Below are 850 nucleotides of genomic sequence, written 5' to 3'. Positions count from 1 at the left end.
GACAGAGAGAGAAATTAAGAATCATACGTTTCAAGTGTTGCAATGGCTGCAACTTTACTCAACTCTTTCTTTCCGCTTAGAATCATTTTAAGGATTGCTAGACGTATATTCATGCTAGGCTACCACTGTATTAAAAGGACGCTCCCCTTTTATGGAGATTGCCGACTGGTGTGTATGAATTATTAGTGTATAGAGGGATAAAAATACCAGTATTTAGTGATTTCTTTTCTCAAATATATCTGAAACTTTATTTTACTTTCATTGAAAAAGACTAATTCTTTTTTCTTTTCTTTTTTTCCCCCTCCAGCCTACTCCTCCTCCTCGTCCTCTTCTTCTTGATCTAGTTCTTGCTCCTCCTCCTCTTCCTACACCTCCTTCTCATCCTCCTCCTTCTCCTCATCCTCATTATCATCCTCCTCCTCCTCTTCTTCCTCCTCCTCCTCCTCCTTTTCCCCCTCCTCCTCCTCCTCCCTACCCCTTCACTCCTCGTCTAGTCTCATCCCTCACCTCCTCATTCCAGTTTTGTGAAATCCGGCTGCGAAATGTCATGGCAAACATCGAAATAGTCGGGGCAGCAGTCTCTCACTTCATTGTTCAAGTAACAGCTTGCGTCGCAGTAGCATAAAGTGCCACGAATGGGCACACTGCAGGCATCACGGCGCCCCGTGCAGCACATGGCAGTCTTTCTGCAAGATTGGATTGTGATTGTGTTGATGTGTTTGGGGGGGAGTGGTCATTCATGGTTGGCGGTTGGTTGCATGACGGTTGCATGACGGTTGCATGACGGTTGCAGTAATGTGGATGGGACTGACGATGATGTTTGGGGATGAAGACGGAAATCAGGATGGTG

General features: G+C 45.6%; 1 protein-coding gene across 1 annotated transcript in view; it reads right to left on the bottom strand.

The window, feature by feature from the left end:
- Positions 1–300: 300 nt before the first annotated feature.
- Positions 301–850, bottom strand: part of LOC122263837 (tubulointerstitial nephritis antigen-like) — a 1,273-nt gene continuing 723 nt past the window's right edge. Inside the window, exon 2 of the mRNA XM_086546741.1 lies at positions 301–686. Coding sequence (XP_086402867.1) covers positions 512–686 — 175 coding nt within the window. The 3' untranslated portion in view covers positions 301–511. The remainder of the gene's footprint in view (positions 687–850) is intronic.

The sequence above is a fragment of the Penaeus japonicus genome, unplaced genomic scaffold, assembly GCF_977035675.1.
Source record: "Penaeus japonicus unplaced genomic scaffold, GWHDUDI00000001_assembly GWHDUDI00000018, whole genome shotgun sequence".
Taxonomy (NCBI): domain Eukaryota; kingdom Metazoa; phylum Arthropoda; class Malacostraca; order Decapoda; family Penaeidae; genus Penaeus; species Penaeus japonicus.
The sequence above is the reverse complement of the archived record's forward strand: the minus strand, read 5'-3'. Positions and strand labels throughout refer to the sequence as shown.